Genomic DNA, 20,473 nt, shown 5'->3' with positions numbered 1-20,473 from the left:
ACTGATGCAGCTCGAGTGGGAAGTTCTCCCGCACCCAGCGTATTCACCAGACTTAGCTCCTTCGGACTATTACTTGTTCCGGTCGATGCAGCACGGCTTGGTGGATACACACTTTAGAAATTACGAGGATGTGCGAAAATGGATCGACGAATGGATTGCATCAAAAGACCAATCGTTCTATCGTCGCGGAATCTACGCGTTGCCCGAAAGATGGGAAAAATGTATAGTTAGCGAGGGAAAATACTTCGATTAATGTATTTTTTGCTTTTGATGTCGAAATAAATGAGTTTTTTAAACAAAAAAACCGCAGGAACTAAGTTTACCACCTAATAATAAAGCCTTCTTATAAATTTTGACCATTTTGCTAGCGTTTAAGTTGTTTGTGAAGATTTGCAAAGTGTTAAATCCTTGCGTAAAGCCACATTTCGGTAAATCGTTGACATTTTTCACCTCTAAGTAGCGATTCACCCACTTATTTACAAATGTTTTTGACTTCCTCATATACTTAGCAGCCGCTTGGCGTGACATTTTGGTCCTTTCGGATGTATACAAAAAAACACAGCTTCGAGACGCGAAGACATATGTTTGGCACTCATGGCGAAATATATATTTTTATCACGAAAATCGAGTGACAACTAAAGCTTTATCAACAAAGCATTTTAGCTGAAAGATCCCTTTACTGACTCCTGTTTGAAATTCCCGTCTACCCGTTTATATGTAAAAGTTTTGCCGGACACGCTCTTATCAAATAGACTATATAATACCTAGGCCGCAACGTTTCCCAATGTCTGAACGCGTCAAACAATATAAAGAAATAGCATTCTTTCGGTAAAAAGTCTGTTTCTTTCAACGAAGGCTGCTTTATTCTCGCCACAAGACTACGATAAGTAATGGGAATAAAACAGCCTTCGTTAGAAAGAGACAGACTTTTTTACCGAAAGAATGGTAATTCTTTATATTATTTGACGCGTACAGATAATTGGAAACATTGCGAATCCGCGGCTTAGGTATTATATATCTATGCAGTGATAGATACTTTGTTCCGCGAGCAGCACGCATCAGCACGGAAGGGGATACGCACATACTCACGTGACGGTGTCCGTGAGGCTCATGGCACCCTCGCGTGAGTGTGTGCGTATCCCCTTCTATTCTGATGCGTGCTGCTCGCGGAATACAGTTTCTATCATTGCATCTATGGTCCCCTCCCAGTGAGATTAGGAGGCACGAGATTATTAACTATTATGTAATATTTAATTTAAAAAATGTCTTTATTAATAAAAATATGAAAGGTATCATGTTTTAGATTTATATTGTTCTCCAAATATACTATTGCAACTTTTATAGTCCAAAGATGATTTTTTGTAGCTCAAACAATAAATGCAGTAATTTTATTTTTATTTTTTAGTCATCAACAATTTATCTAATTGTTTAAATGAGACTATAAGATTTCAAATAATGTAGAAAGAAAAAAGAAAAATTCTCTAAGGCAATTTTTCTGGAAAACACGCTTTAAAAACCATATTGACAATGTAGACAACTTAATTTAAGAGTACTCCAATGTTTAACAACTCGGAGTTCTCATTATCAAATCGCGCAAAAGTTTGGAAAAGATTTTTTTTGTCAAATGGAAACATTTTGGAGAGTGCCGCAGAAAAAATTTGAAAGTCGAAAAATGAGGACCACTCTAATATATATACATATATATATATATGTGTGTGTGTGTGTGTGTGTGTGTGTGTGTGTGTGTGTGTGTGTGTGTGTAAACAGGAGATATAATTTCATCACTGTCGGTTCCAAGTCCCAATAAAAAGAAGGATCTCATTATTTTATTATTTTTTAAATGAGACAATTTGTTCTTAATTACTTTTCAATATATTATATTCAATATAAATCGAATCTAGAAATACAAAATAATTTGTAAAGAGGATTAGTTGGAAAGCAATAATGATGTATTATCGTAGTTTCATATGTCTCATATTATTAAATTTGTTTTATAATAAATGTTATAGTAAAAAATATTATCTAATTAACATTTCGTGATGCAATATTATTTGGTCCAACTTTGAATTAATTTTTAAATTATTGAAGCATAACTGACAGTGATTCTTCAGTGAATAACAATTTTTTCCATTATATTGAGAACATTAATTTTAAGGGATTTTTTGATAAATATACGGCTTTATTGTAAAAAATTGTTACAAATTAATCATTCAAAATATTGTCCATCGCTAGCCACTACTTTTTCCTATCTTTCTGGTAATAGATGGATTCTACGTCGAAAGAACGACACATCTTTTGAGGTTATCCACGAATTGACCCATTTTTTGGTATCCTCATAAGAATGGAAACGAATGGTTCAGACAGGCCATGAGTCATCGATCGAAATAGGTGGAAATAGTGCGTTGTCGAGCGTTGTGGTGCTGGAAAATCACTTTGTCGCATCTTTTCGCGTAATCTGTTTTTGCTTCAATGCTCGGCTCGATTGCATCAATTGTTGTTGGTAGCGTTCCCCATTGATGGTTTCATTGGGTTGGAGCAGCTCATAATACATCCAGCTGATTCCACCAAATATAGAGCATGAGCTTGGCGCTATAAATATTCGGCTTTCTTGTCGATGTTGATGGTTCGCTTGGCCTGCACCATGATTTTTTGCGCTTCGGATTATCGTAGCGTATCCATTTTTCATCACGATACGATACAAAAAACTTTTTCTTCTGTGTCTTTGAAGCAACAATTCACAAGTCATTTTGCGTCTTTCAATATCCCTCGGCTTCAACTCGTACGACACCCAATTTCCTTGCTTTTGAATCATTCCATGGCCTTCAAACGTCTGGAAATCGTTGATCGATCAACACTTAATGATTCTGCAAGTTCTTCTTGCGTTTGACTCGGGTCTTGATCGAGTAAAGCTTCTACTTTCTCATCTTCAAACTTTTTCGACTGGCCTGGAAGTTTTTTGTCTTCCGTGTCAAAATCACCTTTTTTATAGCGTCGAAACCAGTACTCATATGTTGAAATTGATGGAGTATAATTACCATAAGCTTCCGACAGCATTCGTTGACTTTCAGCAGCATTTTTCTTCAAATGGAAGCAAAAAGCAAAGCTTCCCGCAAATTGCGTTTTGTTGGCACAAAATTCGATATATTCAATGCTCAAAAAACCAATGTTGTTTACACTTCGGCAAAATGACACATACTGAAAACTAAAGCCACATGATTGTGCTTTGACACAAAGGTAACAACAATATGGCCCGATGCGATATAGTACTCGTTATGCCATCTCTTGAAAATCCTTTAAAATTAATGCACACTTTTAGTAAATATAAATTTTTGCCTTTCATCTCCCAAACATCCGTATGGACCAGTGCTAAAACAACAATGATAAACATGCTAAATAATACCCATACAGCACAAAATATTGAAAGAACGTTGATGAGACGTTAATGCAACATTGAAGATAGAAATGCGGATGTTTTTCTGTATGAAATTTATGTTGATTTCTCAACATTGATAACCAGATACAGCTACAATGTTGAATATATATTGAACAAAAACTACAATATTTTGCAATGTTGTAACTATATTTGAGGAACATTGAAAATTATATTTTTTATATATAAAAATAATAATAATAATAAAATAAATTATTATTAAATTTTATTATATTAATACATATGTATTATTTATATTATATTATATTCATATTATATACCATAATTATATATTTTTTTCTTATTGTTTATATATAAAATTAAAATGCGTTTAAGTAATTTTGCGCAAACCATGAAGAATATTCTTTTATTTCAAAATATTCTTTATTATACAGAGTCTGATACAAGCTGTATCGATAACAAAAAATGTATAAAAAACATTAAATTGAAAAGAATGGTCGCAAATAACCACATAAACTTTAGTGATATTAAATAAAATATATTGGCAAATCAACGCGCGTACTTGCTAGGTACGTTATAATATACTGTGAACATTATAAGTATACATTATATAAGCATAAACTGTAAGAACATCGTTGGAGTCATTGGCATCACCGCGTGCCGCGCGATCATCAGGTTAGGCACACCTTTAACAAAGTGAGGCATGGATGGGTGCCCGGGTATTTAATCGCTTCGGATTCGAAATTATCGAGGGAAGTCGCGAAAGTAGTAGAGTGTGTTTGACAATCTTCGGTTCTTAGTAGTTATATAAGACATGAAGAAAATGGATTCAACATTACTATGCTGTATGAGACATTTTTCTTGATTTTAAATTTCAATGATTTTCTACTGAATTTTATTAAAACTTATTGAAATTCACTGAAATTTCGCTAATTTTCAATGAATATTGCTGAAATTTACGACGATTTCGCTGATTTTCGATGAATATTGCTGAAATCATAATGAACGTGAGTCAATTGATTGAGTTTTTCAGCAAAACTTCAGCACATTTCATTACGTTTTTAGCAAGTTTCATTATAATTTCAGCAAAATTTTTCCATCAGGGATCTTAACTTATTCGTTTATGATAATGCGAGAATGGATTAATTAGTACCCGTGTTTGAAGACAGGTGGCGTTGCTGAGGGAAATTGACATTACTATCGTGTACTACTATTTTCAAACGATGCCATACAAAATTTCAGACTGATTTATAGATTAGTTCTGATTTGACAGCCATTTGTATTAAACGAGTGCCCTTCACTTGGACACAGTACAATTGCAAATTTTTATTAATATTACATGGTTAGAGAAAGGTATCTTTTTATCTATATTGAACGGTAAGCAATTGAACAATGTCCAAACTAACGATGGCTAATTGAACGATGTCCAAATTAACGGTGGGCAATTGAACGATGGGTAATTGGACGGTGTCCACAAGAACGGTGTCCAAATGAACGGTGGGCACTTGAACGGTGTGCCTCTTTCTGTGTCAAAATGAACGGCGCGCAACTTTCCGTGTCCAAACGAACGGTGGGAAATTGAACGGTGGAAAATTGAACAGTGTCCGAATGAACGATGGACAAATTAATGATGTCCAACTGAACGGTGTTCAAATGAACGGTGTCCAATTGAACGGTGTGCATCTTCTTGTGTCCAAATAAACGGTGGATAATTAAACGATGTCCAAACGAACGGTAGGCGATTGAACGGTGGGCACTTTCCAAAAACAACTGTGTGTAAAATTTTTGTCCATTTGCAACATATTTAATTATTCAAATGCACCGCTCCCGTATTAAACGTGTTTTTCGATACAATGGAAAAAGAGCAATATCGATCCGTAATTCGCTTTTTATTTTTGCATGAAAAAACGGGCGAAAATGGATGCTGTCTATGGGGACCCTTCACTATGACAACCGTGAGATATTGGTCCAACGAATTAAAACGTGCCCGTACATCTGTTTTTATGAGGAGCGCCCAGGTTGTCGGGCAAGCATGGTTACTGAAAAAATCTTTGAAAAAGTCTACGACATGATTCTCGCTGAGCAAAAGTACGCCGAACAAAAGTACGCGAAATAGCAGAGGCCGTAGACGTGTTGTACGGAATGGCAATCAATATTTTACATTATAAGTTAAGAATGAGAAAGCTGTCGGTCCGATGGGTGTCGCGATTGCTCACGGTGGACAACAATCGGATACGGCTGTTAATTTCGAAGCAGTGTTTGGACCTTTTTAAGCGAAATTCGTAGGAGTTTTTGCATCAAATCGTCACCGCTGATAAAATCTGGATCCATCACTATACGCCAGAGACTAAGCAACAGACAAAACAATTGACTTTTCCGGACAAATGTGCTCCGAAGAAGATAAAGATGGTCCCATCGGCCGGAAAGGTCACGGCCACGATTTTTTGAGAAGAGAATTATCCTCATAGACTTCTTGGAGAAAGGAAGCACGATCTCGGGGTAGTACTACAGTGAATTATTGGACCGATTCGACGAGAAATTGAAGGAAACACGACCCATTTGGCAAAGAAAAAGTGCTGTTCCACCACGACAACGCACCAGCTCACTTATCCGAAATCGTCGCAGCCAAATTGCATGAATTGCGATATGAATTGCTGCCGCACTCACCGTACTCGCCCGATCTAGATCCCTGCGACTTCTTTCTGTTCTCCAATATGAAAACGTGGCTCGTGGGAAAAAAATTCAGCTCAAACGAGGAGGTCATCGTCAAGACAAAAGCCTATTTTTAAGAGTTTGACAAATCGTATTTTTTGGAGAGGTTAAAAAAATGGTAGTGACGTTGGGAAAAGTGTATCGTCCTAAAAAAAAGATTACGTTGAAAAATAAAAAAAAAATTTGGTGAAAAATTTGCGTTTTTATTCCTAACACGGGTACTTACTGATCCATCTTCGTAGTACTATTGATAGTCGGATACTCAAAAACTAGATTATTGCCGTATTTGATAAAATTCGGAATACACCAGGAATTTTTGAACGTCTTCGACATTCTCTGCAACATCGATGTGAAACAAGCATTGTTGCAGAAGTAAATTATTTCCAACAATTTTTTTAAGTAAGCTTTTAACATTCCTATAATACTCAATCATAAATGAAGAAGTATTAATATTTCGAAAAGAACAAGTTTCCGGATCTATGTTTGTATGACCTTTTTTCATGCTTAGGAAAAGTTTGATACGGTACCAAAGTTTGGTCACTTTGTTCGGTGTCACCCTGTACATAATCGTTCCGGAGAACCCGTATAGGAACCAGCGTAGTATTGTCCCTATAGAAAACCATAGGAGCTCTGTGGATCTTCTCTCATATGTTATGATTACTACGCGAAGGCAGGAATCTTAATTGAAGACACAAAATGTGTATTGTTAAATTCATATAAGAGACAATAGACTTTATCGTGAAGTTGCGATTTATTTAGACAGGTATTAAGGTTTAAGCGTATTCTCATAAAATATTATATACAGGGTGTGCTAAAATTTTGGAAATGGTCGAATATCTCGAAAAAGAAGCATTTTTTAGGAAAATGTTTCCAACAAAGGTTGCACGGCTACAGAAGATCTATTTAATGGCTGTATCAGTTTTGACCTTGGGTGGCGTTGTTAAGGTCAGGTCAAGGTCATGTCAAATTTTTTAAATGGAAATCCCCATTTTTATTGCATTTTCTCATAGCTTACCTCGAGAGCTTTTCAAAACACTATAATAAAATTATTTTTCTTTAAGTACTTTACGAGTTATAAGGTTTAAAATTTATGATACCACCGACATTTCTCCAAGCATTACCCAAGATAAACGACGTGGACGTGGCAGGGCTTTTACGTTTTGGGATACTCCATTTACGTGAATCTCCTTGCCTCTCACGTTTAAAACGCTTGATTTACGTCCTCTTGCCTTTCACGTTTGAGGTATTTGATTTACGTGAATCCTCTAATTTGATAAAGCACAAATAAAACGAATAACAAAAATTTGCAGCGCGCCAAGGAAATAACTTTAGATTCCTTTTTATGAGAATATCTTAAAAACAACACATATGCACGCCCTTACATAAGCACGCAAAGTACTAAAAAAGTAAAACTGGACAACCTCTGCGTCGTATATATTGGATAATATCGTCGTATATATGGACGTTCTCGTATATCGAACGTATATCGGTACTATAAATTTCAAGTCTTATAACTTGAAAGTCTTATAACTCGTCTTATAACTTCAAGTCTTATAGTCTTATGAACTTCACATTAATATAATCGAATATTTTTCTCGGTATGCATTTTGTCGGCGAGATATAAGCAGGCCTATATATCATCAGTAGTATATGTACAGCTTCTGACAGGGCGTGGCCTATTTTTCGGTGGTGGGAGTAAAACCTGACGCCAGTGTGTCGAGGGGTGGGGGAAGGGTCCCAGAAGGTTAGGTTGGGGTGAGTCGAGAGTGGGGAAAGGATCCCAAAATGGAATGGTGGGGGAAAAGTGTGAATTTTGCAGGTTTAGTGAAGGGGATAATATGCGGAATAAAAAATTGTTAATATTGGAAGTGGATCGGACGGTATGTCGCCCTAACTGTAAATCGGGTGGGATTATTCAGGGTGATTTATGTATTTTATTTTATTTCTTTTTATTGCATCGTTTCCTACGGAGTATAAACTTCGTCTCCTGCGATATGTCCGTTGTCTGGAAATTCCGAATCTCGACTGATGAGAAGGAGTAGGTGACGATAGAGGAGCTAGGAGTAGGGGATAGTCGTCGGTTGCTTCCGTATAAGGGCGAGAGTAATTTATGCTATTGGTTCGTTTACTGATCAGTTATGGATATTCACATGGATTGGTTTTTACCTAGGGTTCTCGTCGCCTACGTCGAGAATTTGAGAATGCTAAGTGTGACCTGAAAAATTTAGGCGAAAAGGGGACTACTAAATGTTAGGCGAAGATGGGGTGCTAGCGGGAAAGGGTAGTCGTCAGATGTCTCCGCGTGAGGAGTAAGGAAGATCTATTGGTTTGTTTAGTGTCAGCTGTGGTTATTCAATGGAGATTGGTTCTTTCCGCCCTCCTGCATCGTTGCTTACGTCGAAAAGTTAAGGGAGATGTTACCGGAAAATTATGACAAAAAGATGTTTCTTGAAAGTTAGAATAGCGAGATATAGAGAGAAACGAGAGCAGGTCTGGACAGCTATGGTTATGTGATGTTTGGTCTCGACTCCTTATTTGATTCTTACGTTGCGGAGGAGGAGTCAGGGTTAAGGAAGAATATTACCCATGCAAGCGTCAGCTTCATGGAAATTTCTGGAGTTTATCGAAGAATATAGGTGCGGGTAAAGAAGGAGACGCTTTTGAGGAAAAGAAAAAAAATAAACATGTTAAAGGATAAAATCCGCTATTTATTTATAATTATATATAAGGATTCACAATATTATGAATTTGAAGCGAGTTGCACCGCTTGATTTTTTATTATTCTTCGTACAATTTCGTGGAGATGAAACGAAGTTAACTCCAGAAAGAGAATGTCAAAGTACACATCCAGGAAATCAAAATTCAGCAACTGCCGCTGGACATTTTTCTCGATTTCCTTGAATATCCCCTTATTCCAGAGCGTGTTTTTCATCATATCCTCATCTAAATAGCAGTTGGGTAAATGTAGTTCGATTTTCGCAATAAGAAGTTCGACACAATCGTTGACGAGATTCGTTAGCGAATATAGATGTTTTCGCCGCGCGTCGATGCAACTTGCAATACTTTGTAGGCTTTTGAACGTGATTTTCTGCATCGCTATCGACGGCGAGTATGTTTTGCGTTTCTTCTTCGGTGGTTTCGTCGCTGTCTCGGAATCCTCCGTCGTGGCTTCCTCTTCTTCTACTTCGCGATTACGCGTTACCATTATTGCTCTTGAGCCATAAGTGGTGGTGAAATAAATAATCGCGTTCTTTAGAATCAAGAGTTGTCGCGTAATTTTATCAACCCCGCGCAAGTAAGCATGCACGAGGTCAAATTCCTCTTGAAACTTCTGCTACGCTTCGAGTTCGAGGTAGATATAATCCGCCGAATTTCCGATTAGTTTTATCGCCGCTTCGTACCTCCCGGCGTCATTTGCTTGCAGTCTCACTTGCACCTTCTTCGTATCCAAATTGTTTAAAGCATATGATGTAGACAATAACATGTTTCTCTTTCGATTAAAGTTTCGGCCACTTGTGATGTCACTGCGAGTGTTATTACATCCGCCCTTCTCGATATTCTGCTTCACGTTGTTGACAGTCGCTCCTCGTATAACCCCTCGTGAATAGTTTTAACAAACGTCGACTTTTCGTAACAGCGAAACGTGACTCTCGGAGCATTATCGACTGTATAAAACTTGCGAGCGATCAAGAGCGGTTTTATAGGGTCTTGAGAGTGTGAAAAATGCATAGAGGAGGTAGTATACCCGTACCAAAAATGTTTATTTAATAACATTTTTCAGTTACACTTCTCTGGAGCGCTTTTCTAGGAAGTGTTTTTCTGGAATTTTCTAACGGCGGGGAACAAATGCAGAGGACTTTAAGCTAGTTTATCGTGACCAACGATAATATTTTATACCGGACACTCCGTGTCCTTTGAATGTTAGTCGGCACGTTCTTCTTTCAGACTTTTCTTCATCTCACTGCATTTTTTTTTAAGCGCAACGGCTTGCCGTGACTGTCGATAATATTCTATAACGATCGCTTCTAAGTTAACCCGTCCTTTGTATGTTAGGCATTCGCGTTTTTGTCTCAGGCTTTTCTACGCGCCCGATTGTTTCGGCACGTTTCCGAACTCAGGTTTGAAAAAAAAAGTGGCGCCGGACAGATGCGCGTGCAAGCGTCGTGCAGGCGTCGTGCAGGCGCCGTGCTCATGTCGGGCACGCGTCGGGGATCTTGTCGCCGGAGGCGAAAAACACGCGTCAAAAACAAGTGTTTTCACGTTCTTATGAAGCGAAGCGTATAAAAAAAGTGGGATATAAATAGACATATTTGGAATATGTCGCGAATTAACTGTCTATTCTAATAGCCGGAACAAGCAAAAAATAGCTAACGGTATTTCACCCCATATCTTCCGAGTCAACCCGAGGATTACCGTCAAAGATACGGTCGGAATCTGCTTTTGACAAAAAGAGTAATTTTTCTAGAGGAAGTGCGTCGCTAGATACGCGAGGTATTGTTCTTTTGTCGAAGAATGGCCACGCATTCTCGCACGTCTGGTAGAAAAAACAACTTTGAAAACGCATAAACTGTCTGCCCACCTCGCTATTACTGAGCGTGTTTTCGACGATAAACCCTAATAATTTTAAACATCCATCTTTCTTTCTTTGGAGAAGCGTTTTGTCCTAGGAGAGAGAGGAATGAGATTTTGGGGGTATATATGCGAGGAAAAAACTCCGGTTTCGCATTTTCCACCGTCAGTTTTCCGCCGTGAGACACGTTACAATGTCGCAAGTGGGCAAATTAGTGCGCGAGTTCATTGTTACGGTTTTATACGCCAACGCGAATATCGATAGCGTTCGATATTTGGTGCGTATTTCCGCCGATGACGCGGAAAATGATATCCTATTTTATTCATTCGCATGTGCTTGTAACAGCACGCTGCTAGGACTTTTGTGCAAGTGCGACAAATTTCGGGGTGATCCGGAATTAATAAAAATAATCAGAGAAATTCTGATATTTCGCCGAGATTTTGAGGAGAATATCGAGGACATGTGGGAGATTATCGCCGACGTGATATTTTATAACGGGTAAGTTAATACATCATATCAATTTTATACTGAAAACTAAAACTTTGTAATTTATGCGAATTTTAAGAATAATTATTGTTTTTATTGTTTCATAAGTCTGACTCTCGCCGGTACCAGTGACGGGGAGGCGCTTGAACTTCTTCCGCAAGGTCGTAAACGTCTCGCGGAGGAACCGCCTTACCCGAATCAGGCAACTTCGCGTAAGTGCAAATCGAGAGAGAAGTATCGGATTTAAGATGCTTTATCGGGTAAATTATCTAACGCTAAAATAAATTTTAAGCTGTAATAATGCTTCGACATCGGAAGTCGATCTATCGAATACCGACAGTATTTGTAGCGTAGAAACGGTTGCTAACGAAACCGTCGTCGTTGTTGAACCATAAGGCATCATAAATATTTATAAAATAACAAAAGTGTCATATTAAAATCGATTTCATGCGATATAAGTGTAATTTTATTTTCAGAAAACAGCGGGAATGATACCGGCGCTAGCGAGACGGTAGTCGCCGCTGCCGGCGCGGACGACGGCGACGACGACGAGAATGACAACAACAGCGACGACAACGATAGCGCCGACAGCAACGACGGCGATAGCAATGACAGCGACGACGATGATGACGACGGCGATTATGGCAACGTCCCCGTCGTCACTGACTCCGGCAACGACGTCAATGTCGGCGAAGGCAGTGGTGACGGGGGCGAGGATAAGAGAGAGGAGCGCGACGACGACAATACTGGGGGTAACGTTGAAGACTTTCGCCGCTATCGAGAGTTTTCTTCGACAATATCAGGTAAGAACTTTTGCACGAACACACGCACTCGTGTATAGACGCGGAATTCTCTGGAAGTATATTTTTACGTTAAAATTTAATTAAAATGATTGTAAATGGAACTAGAACCGAGTTACTTGCCGGTTAGTCACCTTTCCTACGAAGGAGAAAACTATATGCCGCATATTCCCGACACGGAAAGAGAAGAAGAATGGGAGAGGATACTGCGTTCAGGCAACATAGAAATTCCCCGGGAATTACGGATTTTTCCCGATTCGCCGGTATGGGACTCTAGCCGGGATTTATTATATTTCAATTTAACGCCAGAAGAATAAATTCGAACGTGAATTATAAGATGACTTAAAATATTAAATATTTTACAGAGCTTACGTTTCTCATTATTTCATTATTCTTTTACAGTACAACAAGGAGCGTGCTCTCTCCTCCAAAATTGAACCGGCGCGAGAGAAGTCTATGCAGAAAGAAGTTCCTCACGAGCATGGAAACGTAAGATTTAATTACACCGAAATACGGGGAGAAAACGCGCGGCGGTTTAGACATTTTTGTATCTTAGGACGAGAGGCGAGTATAAAGATTCTCCCGCCCGCCGAAGGCACCGATATCGCTAACCATTTAGAAAACGCATTCCGCGAAATCTATTCTTACGCCGTTAATTCCGCTAACGCGAGCGATTACGTGGGATTATCTTTCACCTCGACGGCTTTAACACGCGGGCCGGCCAGCTTGTCGTTTCGCCCGGTACGAGACTGACTTACGGGAATATTTGGAACCTCGTAAACACGGTAGCACAGAGCGCCGGGGGTCACGATATCGCGGAACGTTTTCTAATAACGGTGTACAATGTCGGGATACCTTCGGGGTGAGGAAGAAAATCGAATCGCGAAAGCGCGAAGATGTAGTAAAACGCTCGATTTTAAATATAAATCGGGATAATATGTGTCTCCCTCGCTCCTTCATCGTGGCTCGCGTTTATTGTGAATGCGGTACAGTACGCAGTGGCGAACTACATAGAAAATGGAATAATATAAAACACCCATATTCCGCGTTGCAAAGACGTTTGGCCGAAGAAATAACGAGAAACGCCGGTATAGTTATACCGAGGAGGGGTGCGGCATCCCGGAGATCGAACGTTTTCAACAGCTTCTCTCGCTAGAAAATATCGCGATTGTCGTTTATAATTTCAGGAGTTTTGGTCCGTTGAGGAATCCCTTCGTTGTACAACGGACATTCGACGCTCGCCTTTCGTTTTCGTATAGCTAAGTATACGTTAAATATAATGTATTACGAGCGTTCACGGCATTATAAGCCTATTTTGAATTTAAAAGCTGTTTCGGCTAGTAGATATTATTGCGTTTTCTGTAACAAAGGTTACCATCGTGAAACGGGTCACCGGTGCTCAAATACATGTCCGCGATGTCTCGGTGCGCCGCCGTGCGAGAAGTTAGACGCGCGATTGATCGGCTGCGACGTGTGTAACCGCGTGTTTTACGATGAGAGCTGTTTCGAACGTCATCGCGCATCGAAATCTTACGCCGACAAGTCGCCGTCGAGTGTTTGTAACGCCGTGAGATTTTCCAACGATTGCGGGCATTTGAAAAGATCGGGCGCAAAACACCCGTGCGGCGCGGCTTATTGATGCATATGCTGCGAGTCGAAACCGCTGAATCACTTGTGTTTCATGCGGCCGCTTCGAGGGGATCGCGCATCGGCATCTGTCAATGCAAAAGAACTCGAGAATGTCGACGAGACCGATGATAACGACGATAATGACGATCGGGATGATGCGAGAACAGTTCGGAAGGGCCACGTCGCGTTTATATTTTACGACTTTGAGACGCGACAAGACGAAATGCTCGAAGAGTGCGCGATCGTTAAAACTTGCGTAGTTACTCTCTGCGTTGAGCAACAAACATGCGAATCTTGCCTGGGAGAAGACGATATGACGTCGCGATGTCGTTGGTGCGGGGTGCGCGAATTTGTATTTCACCGTGATCCGGTGAAACAATTCGTTGATTTTGCAACGAGAACGACGAAACGTTTCTCGTGCTTCATCTGTATCGCGCACAAAGCGAGGGCGTTCGACTCACAGTTCATCCTGCGCTACCTGGTCGAGAGCGATAGGACAGACGAACCGAAATTAATATTAAATGGTACAAAAATTGTATTACTAACCGTGGGACGGACAAAATTTCTCGATAGCGTTAATTACATGCCTATGCGCCTGTCGGCGTTACCGAAAGCTTTCGGGCTGAAGGATTCTGTCGCCAAAGACGTATTTCCGCATTCAATACAATTAAAAATCAAAATTATGTTGGACCGCTACCGGATATTGATTATTATTGTTCGTGTTCCGGATGGAACGTGTACGTCCATACGGAGCGTGTACAGCGGGCGGCCGGGCCCTAGGCACCACTCGACTCGCAGTCGCCGGCCTCCCGCCGCCAGTTCGCACTGTCCCCGCGACGCGGCGACGACGTCAGCCAGAGTCGTTGCTCGCGGTCAAATTTCGCTTAGGCGCCTATATAAGGCGCCACGCGAGACTACTCGAGACCTTCTTGAGTGCGCTTGCACGTTGGGTCATTGCCTCTAAGAGGTATTCTTTTGCGCTTCTGCATCAATCTCCATTGTCTTTAGAATGTCCGAGACACGTTGGCTTTTTTGGTACGAAGTATTTAGGTAACTCCTCGGATCTCCACCTTCTCGATACGATCGGCGTATGCGAGAAGAGTTCGTGCGACCATTCGGATTACCTCGAAGCCTCCAACGCGGTGGGAGCTTCTCTTTGCGATATCTCACGTATTGTTAGATATCGTGCCTTCAGTTCAACAGAACGCGATACTGTCGGGCTCACGACTCCGCTGCCAGGAACGCAGCAGCTCTCACGCTCGCCACGCTCGCTATTGCTCCGCTGCCAGGGACGCAGCGCTCACGCAAACCACGTTCGTCACTACGTCGACGTAGGACTTAGTCGCTGCCAGGGACGCAGCACTCACGCGAACCAAGTTCGCTGGTAAGTCGACTCAAGACTTATACGTCGTCGCATCCGCGACTCAACACGCGAGTGACTCGCACTTCTAAAGGGACGTCTACATTGGAAATAAATAGCAAGAAGTAGGAAGTAAGAATAAGAAATTGTCCAACCACAGTCGAATGTGATAAGAATAATTAACTATGATTGATCAATTTCTTATTCTTACTTCCTACTTCTTACTGTTTACTTCCAATGTAGACGTCCCTTAAGTCTCAACGAGACTTAGCATTAGTTGCACACGCAGCATTATCGACGCAAGTCACGATCACGTATAAGTCGACACGAGACTTATACGCTGTCGCATACGCGACTCCACACGCGAGCTCCATTTGCGACTAAATAAGTCCCTGCAAACCTTAGTCTTTGTCGCATCGACGACATCAGGAACACGAGCCACGCTCGCCTCCAAGTCAACGTTAAACTTAGACTCCGTCGCATACGCGATTCAAGCACGCGAGTTACACTCGCGTTTAAGTCCCTACGAGACTTAGCCTTCGTCGCGTGCGCGACTGTTCAGGCGAGTTCAGCTCGCCTGTATATCACATCAGATTCAGCCTCTGTTGCTCCCACGCCACACAGAGCTGAATCTCACTCGGACTTGACTCCAACGCTCACGAGAGGAGACGGGTCACCGTCTCCATACTCTGAGTGAATACCTTCCTCCGGAAGGGGGGATTTTCTTCCTAGCGCAGAGGCGCCGGGCAACTATACGCGTGTCCTCAGCAGGACCATGCCGTGCTTGCACACAAGAACACACTCGCACTTTCCTCACACCATCTTACGAGATTCCTGGATAGGAGAGCACGACCTTATACTCGCGCATTCCAAAGTAGCAGTCGACGGTAGTTCGACGGCATTGCGAACTAGCCGCTCACCAACCCGGGCTGTTCGAAACAGTTCGGATACGATGAAATCGGACGAACGCGAACAATTTTTAACGTGGCATGCGGAAATGACGGGTAAAAACGCGGTGATTAATTTTCAACAGAAGATAGTGCGCTATTGCCGGAACGATATAAATATTCTTCGACGAGCGCGTCTGGCCTATCGTAAAATTTTTCGAGACCGTGGAAACGTGTGTCCATTCGAAAAATGCACAAGTATCGCTTCCACGTGTATGAAAGTTTTTCGCAAAAAACATTTTTCGTGAGAAGGAGATAGTGATAATCCCGCTCGGCGGTTATAGGGGTGTCAACACGCAATCGCGCAAAGCGTTACAATGGTGATGGAGCATGATCTCGGACGCGCGATAATTCACGCGGGGAGAGGCCGAGAACAGCGTTTATTGGAAGATCCGCTCATTGATGGATATTATGAGACGGAGAGTCCCCGGTAGCGTCACGTGCTGCAGTTTCAATATTGTTTTTGGCACGGATGTCCCGAGTGTTTTCCCTTGAACCGCGACACACTCAGACCGCTCTCAACCGCGTCGCGCGAGGATACGTTCGAAGCGCGTTACGAGCGCACACTCGCGACGATGTGTCGTCTTAGAAAACGGAAGTACGTCGTTACGGAAAAGTGGGAATGTCTCCTCTATTGAGAACTGCGCGAAAATCGTGAGATACGCGAGTTTGTTGAGAATCATCCCATGTTGAGAAACAATCTCCTCGAACCTCGCGAAGCGTTCTACGGCGGGCGTACGGAAAATATCGTCACGCGACACGAAATTACGGGTACGGAGAAGGTACGCTACGTAGACGTGTATTTTTTGTACCTGTATGTGCTGAAAACGGGTGCTTTTCCGCTCGATCATCTTGATATTTACGTAGGTGAGGAATGTTCCATCTTGATCGGAGCAGACCCTGATTTTAACTTTGATTTTAACTTTAATTTTAACTTTAACTTTGATTTAACTTTTTAGCTCCATTAAGTCATTTTTACTAAACGACGAAAAGTTAAAGAGGGGAGAAGAGACGAACGAGAATAAAACCGTGATAAAACTACGATTTAGCGCGATTCGGCGTATAGTATTTCACGACATCGTCACAAGAGACGAGACAAAGTCCTGTACGCCGGTATTACTAAAACGTAGTTTTAATGACAACGGATACTCCGTACCGTACGGTTACGTCTCCAGCGAATAGCGATATATTTCACTCCTTTGTTTTACTTATTTGTAGCGTAAGATTTTAAAATTATTCCTAGAGTAAGAAAAATGTAAAAATTAAAATATAAGAAAAATGTAAAAACTGCGAAATATACGGAATATACATGTCTGTTTACTTCGCTTGTAAAAAGATGAACGTAAATTTTACGCGCTATACTTCAAAAATAAAGATTTTTATATGTAACGAAGACGAAAAATATAAATATAAAAAATAAAACTTTTTAAATCGATTTTGTTCTTACGTATACTTACAATCCCTCCATCCCCTGTCCCTGGACTTTAAGCGTGCGAGTGAAACAATTTTGAATTTCTTGCGCGACGTTTAAGGTGCAAATAGAAGTAACTTTCAAACAAAAGAATAAAATGTCCCGCGCGAACCGAGAAATATCTCTTGTTCCAACACGATAAGCACAACAATCGCTCTGGGATACGAGATGTATCTTTCCTCAGCGCTAAATAAGCTTTTGTGTGTCGCGTGAGGAAGCTCGCCCACGGCTACGCGAACCGCGCCGCGCCGCGGGGAAGAGCTCACTATGGCATCCCCGCTGATGTACGCTGACGCGAGCGCAGCAGCCGCCGCGTGGGCTCCCCGCGAGGGTTTGCTAGCCCACCGTCGCGATTTAAGATATAAATTCGCGCTCGCGAGTCGGGCTTTTTTCATTCCCAGAGTCGCGCGCGGAGACCGTTTGTATCGCGACATGGACGTACGTTGGAGGCATCCTTGGACGTCGATCATTTGCGGTCCGACGGGATGTTGTAAAACGATCTTTGTGAAGATTTTTCTTCGCCATTTGCCTGGCATGTCCAACATCCGTCTCGAAAAAATTTTGTTTTATTACGCGGAGTGGCAGAAGGCATATCGTCAACTGCAGCACGAAGCGGCATCGTACAATGCGTTGGAAAGCAACGGGGAAATATAATCGAATTTCGCGAAGGTTTACCCCACCCCGATGATTACTCGCACGATCCGCTTTGCGCAAAATTAATGATAATCGACGACTTTATGAGGGAATCGTCCTCGTGTGACGTAATTGTGGATTTGTTCACAAAAAGTAGTCATCGCAAGAACCTCAGCGTTATACTGATTTTCCACAATCTCTTTCATCAAGGCCGCGGACAGCGAGATATTTCTCTCAACAGCAATTACATCGTGGTGTTAAAAAATCCTCGCGATCGTGCTCAAATTCGCCACTTGGTGCGTCAAGTTTATCCGGATGATCTGAAGTTTCTGGAAGAGGCGTACCACGATGCTACTTCGCGACCGCACGGATATTTGCTGCTCGATTTGAAATAGTCTACTCTCGACGAATATCGATTTTGCACGTGCATCTTCCCGAAGAGACGAACAAGTGATAGATCTCATAGGACATTTTCATTGCGACATGTTCAATCAAGATAAATTCTTGAACGAAATGGAAATGCGGTTGCAGCTCGTTCGTTCAAAAGATACCTTTTGCCTCATGGAAGCTAAAGGCTTATCGAAAATACATATTCTAGAAGCTAGTTTACTCGTAAGAACGTTTAAAGTAAATCCCCGAATATTGCTCGCACACGCGAGAATGCTAAGCAAACACACCGCCAAGTACCCTCTCACAAGAGTCGAAATTAAATGTTTCACGATTCACCGCGGAGTTGTGGGCGAATCGCTGGATAACGTCATACTTAGACAATTACCAAAGCGAATAATAGTCGGCTTTGTCGATAATAAAGCATTTAACGGGGATAAAACATTAAATCCATTTAATTTCGACAATTTCGGCATAAATTTCTTCTTTACGTATGTCGACGATAAACAAATTCCTAGTCGACCGTTACAGCCCGACTTTTCCCCCGCGGTACAGCTCTACGTCGAGGCTTATCAAACGCTATTTTCAGGAACCAGTATCCACTTTTTGAACGAAGGTAATGAAATAACTAGAGAAGAATACTTAAACGGTTTACTCTTTTCGCTTTCTATCTTACCTCTGATCTGTCCGCCAATTGCGCGGGACATTGGAATTTCATAAGACACAGCGCTTTACGACTGGAAGTACGGTTTGACAAAGCCCTCGCTGCGACGATTAATTGTATACGTGAAATTTGACGGCCCTTGTTCCTTTTAGAGGGGAGCGATATGCAGGGGAGATAACTTCCCCTATCGCCACCCTATTGGTCGGGTCCATTTCCTGGAGAGCCTCCTCTCCCTCATTTCCCCTCTCCGTCACCTCCTCGTCGCTGCTGCCGGATTCCCTAAGGTTCTTCCGAGCAGCAGCTGACCTCTCTGATCTGGACGAGGAGGTCCGAGGTGTCGGCTCGGTCGCCGCAGTCGCCTTTTCAGCCTCCAACTTCTGAACCTGAGTCCCCAGGCTCTCGTTTTGGGCCTTAAGGCTCAAGTTCTCCGCCCTAATGTGAGCCAGGTCCCCCCGGAGCTGGCGGACCTCCTCACGGAGATCCTCCCACTCCGGCGCCGTCACTACTTGGCCGCCCTGCTGCGCACGCATATTGAGCGATATCGCCGCCGCCGAGATTTGAACTGAAGCGTCCCACAGTACTTTGACTGTGGTCCCCTTTAGGTTCGTGCATCCCTGGGCCAACTTCCGGAGCATGGCCACCTGCTCCGTGACGATGGCGCTCAAGCCCGCCGGTGAGGTCTCTTTGAGCTCCTCCATGAGTTCTACCTCCTCGACTCGAGCCTTCCGCAATCTTGGGGTAAATCTTACCGCCCTGGTTGAATCAATGGCCACATCCTCATCCAGGTGCTGCTTCTTCTTTCTGGCGAGGTCCTTCTTGATCCTTATAGCCTTCGCCATAAAGCAGCCCTCATGCGCTGGATCTTTCGGAGGGCGCTCTCTGCCATCCTTCTTCCTCCTCCTAATTATGGCCCCCTCCAGCTCCCCCCCTCACCCTCCACAGAGGGGCTCGAGTCCTTGGACCGATCGAGCACCTCTACAGGGCGATCCGGGGACAAGTCAGGGGAGGAGTCGATCCTCCTTTTCTTGGGCCTGGTTGACGGGCCCGCCTTGACGCACGATAGACCAGTCGTCCTTGCCCCAACACCGACCGTAAGATCCGGTCTGCTCCCCCTTCTCTTGCAGTCGGAATCTTCTCCGGACTCCGCTCCTCCACGCAGCCTCAGAGGGGTGGCGCTTCGCCTCTCGCTCTCCTCCTCGGCTAGGATCCCCTTCCAGATCCTAGTAGGGCTGTTGATCGCCCCCACCTGATGCAACGTCTGCACGGATATCTGCGACGCAGATGCATCCTCCTCCTTTCCTCCCTTCCCTGCTGTGTTTTTTTGTAAAAAAGGACATCATTTCGTGGTTGCCCTTCCCTTATTACCTATAGGGCGTACGGGAAAGGCTCTGTATAGATGGAGGAAATATGCCCCCCCCCCCCC

At 42.5% G+C, this 20,473-nt stretch overlaps 2 protein-coding genes across 3 annotated transcripts in view; both read left to right on the top strand.

The window, feature by feature from the left end:
* LOC116851959 (serine protease snake-like) overlaps window positions 1-20,473 on the top strand; it is a 192,607-nt gene that overhangs the window by 87,306 nt on the left and 84,828 nt on the right. The gene's annotated exons all lie outside the window — the stretch shown is intronic.
* On the top strand, window positions 3,945-13,244 carry LOC116851958 (ribosomal RNA processing protein 1 homolog A-like). 2 transcript variants are annotated; one of them, XM_032831890.1, is made up of 6 exons: window positions 3,945-11,171; window positions 11,268-11,371; window positions 11,636-11,962; window positions 12,068-12,222; window positions 12,362-12,448; window positions 13,147-13,244. In XM_032831890.1, exons 1-6 carry the CDS (start codon window positions 10,867-10,869, stop codon window positions 13,216-13,218), a joined length of 1,050 nt encoding a protein of 349 aa, XP_032687781.1. In that variant the 5' UTR covers window positions 3,945-10,866; the 3' UTR covers window positions 13,219-13,244. The 2 variants fall into 2 exon arrangements, with proteins under 2 accessions (XP_032687781.1, XP_032687780.1); XM_032831889.1 differs by lacking the exon at window positions 13,147-13,244 and having other exon boundaries at window positions 3,948-11,171; window positions 12,362-12,749.

This window comes from Odontomachus brunneus, unplaced genomic scaffold (assembly GCF_010583005.1).
Source record: "Odontomachus brunneus isolate Ranch 3 - 2012 unplaced genomic scaffold, Obru_v1 Obru_scaffold_197, whole genome shotgun sequence".
NCBI lineage: Eukaryota > Metazoa > Arthropoda > Insecta > Hymenoptera > Formicidae > Odontomachus > Odontomachus brunneus.
This window is presented reverse-complemented; position numbering and strand designations above follow the sequence as displayed.